The 5,000-nt window shown below is 43.9% G+C and overlaps 1 protein-coding gene across 1 annotated transcript in view; it reads left to right on the top strand.

Moving 5' to 3' along the window:
* The window catches only part of LOC120547639 (gastrula zinc finger protein XlCGF57.1-like), a 14,792-nt gene that overhangs the window by 4,860 nt on the left and 4,932 nt on the right, over nucleotides 1-5,000 (top strand). The window contains exon 2 of the mRNA XM_039783161.1: nucleotides 3,568-3,661. Coding sequence (XP_039639095.1) covers nucleotides 3,568-3,661 — 94 coding nt within the window. The remainder of the gene's footprint in view (nucleotides 1-3,567; nucleotides 3,662-5,000) is intronic.

The raw sequence follows: 5,000 nt of genomic DNA on the forward strand, positions 1-5,000 counted from the left end.
CACAAACACACATAGGTCTGGTTCTGGTGGTAGATTAAAGATGCAGTAGGTAAGTCTTATAAAACTAACTTTCTGTCATATCTGCTGAAACTGACCCTATGTTCCAGTAGAACTACATGAATTATGTAAAATAAAAAAACCCAGCTCCTCTGGCTCCTCCTACAGCCTGGAGTGCCATTGGCAAAATTCCACCACTCCCTGTTCAGATGCACCAATCAGGGCCACAGGGGGTGGGGTCTATCTACCTGTCAATCACTGCTTAGACACGTACACGCATATATAGCGTTCTCCCCTCCCCCCTCCCCAGCGCACGAGCTGCAGAAAAGTTTCCCAAAACTCAGGTGAATATTGGAGAGTCTTTTCAGAGGTGGCGTGAGCTTCAGGATTTTAAAGATCTGAAGAACGATGCAGGTGTAGCCACATTTCTTCTCGACAGGTAACATAATGACCACGAATGGTTTATCTTTCACTTGGTTATTAGTAGTCAGAAGTCCACAAAGCTACGATGGTGAGGATATCTATGGATGATAGTAACGTTAGCACAGTGGTCGGTCTGATGTGATGCTGAAATGGCTAACGCTAGCCTGCTAGTTAGCATCGTTTTACTGTTGGTGAGTAAAGTTAACGTTGTGTTAGCGTTTAGTTATTGAACATGTTGTCTGACATGCCGGCAGTTCTGTCACACTCCCTTAGTGTGGGAGGGGCTTAGGAGACGGTTTGGGCTGCAGCAGAAAGGGGGGAGGGACTGAGAAGTTGTCGATGTTCAAATTTGTTGGCAAAGTCCTGGATCTTCACAATCTTACCTACAGCAGCTTTAACTCAGATATGTGCTGATTAGCTCTCATAACGGGCCAGGTGGGTAACACACCGCCATGAGTCCATGAGGCTAATGTCTGATTACTCCACATTTTCATTCTTTCTACAAGCAGCAATACCATAGGCTCTGCACTAGTATCAATTAATCAGAAATCACAATCAAAACAGTTGTATTGTTTAGTAATAATGTTTATTAAACAGACGATAGATTATAGATATAGACCAAGATTTAATAACAAGTTTATAACACAACACTGCAAGATACAACTATTATAAATGCATTAAAGACAATTCATATTCCTTCATATATAATATACAACATCACATAATCTTTAGATTTAAAATACAACATCTGGAACACACACACACACAGACACACAGACAGACACACAGACAGAGACACACACACGGAAACACACACTCACACAGAGACATGAAGGTAAAATGATTATAATAAAACTCTTAGGTGACAGTAATGTTAAAAAGTGAATTCCCAACATATTAAACTATTAAACCAACGCGCCCCCCATAATCACAGCATTCACAACAACATCAAGAAAAGATCTATTAACTCAATATATATATATATATATATATATATATATATATATATATATATATATATATATATATATACACAATATAATATCATATATACAGACAATTAGGGAACATCTGCACCCTGTCAGGATCAAAGGATCACTTCTAACATTCAAAACTTATTTTATATTATTATAATATTAATCATTGGGTATTTATGTCAGTGTATACCAGGCTGTATTAAAGCCAGTGTATACCAGGCTGTATTAGAGCCAGTGTATACCAGGCTGTATTAAAGCCAGTGTATACCAGGCTGTATTAAAGCCAGTGTATACCAGGCTGTATTAGAGCCAGTGTATACCAGGCTGTATTAAAGCCAGTGTATACCAGGCTGTATTAATGTAAATGTATACCAGACTGTATTAAAGCCAGTGTATACCAGGCTGTATTAAAGCCAATGATGAAATGATCATATATTCATATTAAGTGTGTGTGTGAGCTGAAAGCTGCGCTCCTCTCCGTGTCCTCAGGTTCACAGCGACTACAGCAGCACAGAGCATCAGCAGCAGGACACTGAGCACTGAGCATCGCACTTTGAAGAAGGTGGAGTAAATCCCAAAGGGCTCCATGTACACTAACACAGTTCTCTCTGTTGACTCACACTGGTCACGATCTAGGTTAGAAACTGCACACCAGTACTCCCCTGCGTCTCCCACTGAGATATTAGAGATAACCAGGATACCTTTAGACGTGCTCACTCTGCTCATGCTCTGATTAGACGTTACACTAAAGATTCTTCCCTCTGTTCGCTGCGACTTGATGAACCAATGATGCCGCCAACCTTTTCCCCAATCTCTGCATCTGAGAGTGACTTCTTCTCCCTCTGAGAAGAGCTCGACAGCAGGGGGGCCAAATTTGGGGCACACCACCAGATCATACTCTTGCTCTTTCACAGAGGCTTTACAGAAATACCGACCTGTGTGATTTAATGTTAGAGATGAAAACACCAGCAAGTAGTTTTGGTCTACTGAAGGAACAGTCTGGTTGTGAAGGTCTAGACGAGAGAACCGATTAGACCAACGTGGGGGCTGTTCATCAGTGGAGTCGGTGACATTGCACGGCAACACAGCGGTCTCTCCCACTGAGCGGTAGATTACCTCAAATGGCAGGAACAACTGTACAGGTTCACTGCTAACACACTGCTGTTGGTGCATCACCAGACAGTTGTAGTCTGTAAAGTCTGTTGCTGTGACGTTGGAAACACGAAGAGCTGATGTGTTTGTCACCACTTGGTATCTTCCTCTAACATTGTCCATCACTGATGTCGTGTTGTCCCCAAAAACTCTGCTCCATGTTTCTTGCTCATATGGGTCCTGTTTGAGCCACTGGACATCCAGATTATAAGCTGCTCCCCAACATGGCAGGTCCACTGTTTCTCCAGGTCTCGCTGCAATAAATCTCCCTCTCCGATATGTTGAAGTACAAACAGTAATAGTGAAGTTGTTCTCATGCGTCACATTGCCCTCAGTCCAACACTCCTCTCGGTACCGGCCGGAGTCTGAATGGGTCAGGTAGTGGATGGTGTAAGAAGAAGTATCCACATCGCTGACAAGTCGTTGTTTCAGGTGTTGAGGTACTGAGGAGCTGTTGGACCAGAGGTCAGAGGTGTTCCACAGGACAAGCTGCTCCTCACCAACAGATCTGGAGATCAGGCAGGAGTTGGTGTTCTCGGGGAGGCTGAAGGTGTAAGAGGTCCTTTCCTTTTGCAAGATGATACGTTCTTGTGCATGGATGTAGTTGATGAGAGCAAACAGCAGGAATGAGAGCTCTGTGACTGCAGCCATTCTGCTCCGAGGTCGACAAACACTGACACCACTCAGCTCATATACGCTCTACACCAACACTCATCAGCAGCTGCTCTTTATCTGGTATCACACATGACTTCTTTATCTCATCACCAGAGGAAACTTTGCAGCATCAGCTCTCTAGCCAGTAATCAATGTCCTTTACATGACTCTAAAACCACAGAGGCTGACGTGACTTCATACACACATTATTCAGAGAGGACAGGAAACAACCAGAGATAAGAGAGTGTGTGTGTGTGTGGTGTGTGTCTCTGTCTGTGTGTGTGTGTGTGAGTCTGTGTGTGTGTGTGTTTCTGTGTGTGAATGTATGCGTGCGTGTGATACTGTTCATGTGCGTGTGTTTCAGGAGGACGTCCTGGCTAAGATGAGGAGACTCCGTGATTCTCTGCTGCAGGAGCTGCGGAGGCTGCTGGAGGAGAAACACAGTCAACATTTAAAGGGTAACCTCCGCTTTATTTCAGGAAGGAGGTTTAACAAACTGAGTCTAACCCTGAACTCTGAGTGACCAGACCCACCAGACTTCATGTAAATAATCAGGACTTTTAGCGTGTATAGAGCCAGCATATCTCCACCAGACTCCATGTAAATAATCAGGACCTTTAGCGTGTATAGAGCCAGCATATCTCCACCAGACTCCATGTAAATAATCAGAACTTTTAGTGTGTATAGAGCCAGCATATTTCCACCAGACTCCATGTAAATAATCAGGACTTTTAGCGTGTATAGAGCCAGCATATCTCCACTAGACTCCATGTAAATAATCAGAACTTTTAGCGTGTATAGAGCCAGCATATTTCCACCAGACTCCATGTAAATAATCAGAACTTTTAGCGTGTATAGAGCCAGCATATTTCCACCAGACTCCATGTAAATAATCAGGACTTTTAGCGTGTATAGAGCCAGCATATCTCCACCAGACTCCATGTAAATAATCAGAACTTTTAGCGTGTATAGAGCCAGCATATCTCCACCAGACTCCATGTAAATAATCAATTCAATTCAATTTTATTTATAGTATCAAATCATAACAAAAGTTATCTCGAGACACTTTACAGATAGAGTAGGTCTAGACCACACTCTGTAATTTCCAAAACCCCAACAATTACAGTAATTCCATCAAGAGCAAGCATTAGCAGTGGCTATCGCGACAGTGGCAAGGAAAAACTCCCTTTTAGGAAGAAACCTCGGCAGACCCAGACTCTTGGTAGGTGTCTGGCCGCGGGCGGTTGGGGGGTGTGATGAACAGTGGCAATAATAGTCACATTAAAAGGTCACAGTGACGTCGAAGGTTATCGTGGAAGTTCATGTTATAGCAGGGCACATCGTGGTCATACTGAGTAGTGCTGTCCCCTATACGGATACAGACCACTCTGTGCATAGGAACATCACAGCAGGGCGTTGCCGGGATGTAGCGTGGCGCTGCAGAGCATGGGTGGATCGCGGCGGATGCAGCAGGACGCGCGCAGATGCGGCCGGGATTTGACAGAATCACAGAGCATAGCTCTGCGAAGAACCATAAGGACTCGGGAGTAAACTCCCCCAGAGCTAGATTAGTAACAAGCAATTCTGGGACAGGATGCATACAGAAGTAACAAGTAGAGAAGAGAGAGCAGCTCAGTGTGTCATAGGAAGGAAACAGCATCCCCTGCAGTCTAGAATTGTAATAGCATAACTAACTACGAGGAGAAGCAGGTGGGCCGGGTTAGGTGGACGCTGCAACTCCTCACTCCCTAACTATAAGCTTTGTCAAAGAGGAGGGTTTTCAGTTTACTCTTGAAT

Source organism: Perca fluviatilis, chromosome 19 (genome assembly GCF_010015445.1).
Source record: "Perca fluviatilis chromosome 19, GENO_Pfluv_1.0, whole genome shotgun sequence".
Taxonomy (NCBI): Eukaryota; Metazoa; Chordata; class Actinopteri; order Perciformes; family Percidae; genus Perca; species Perca fluviatilis.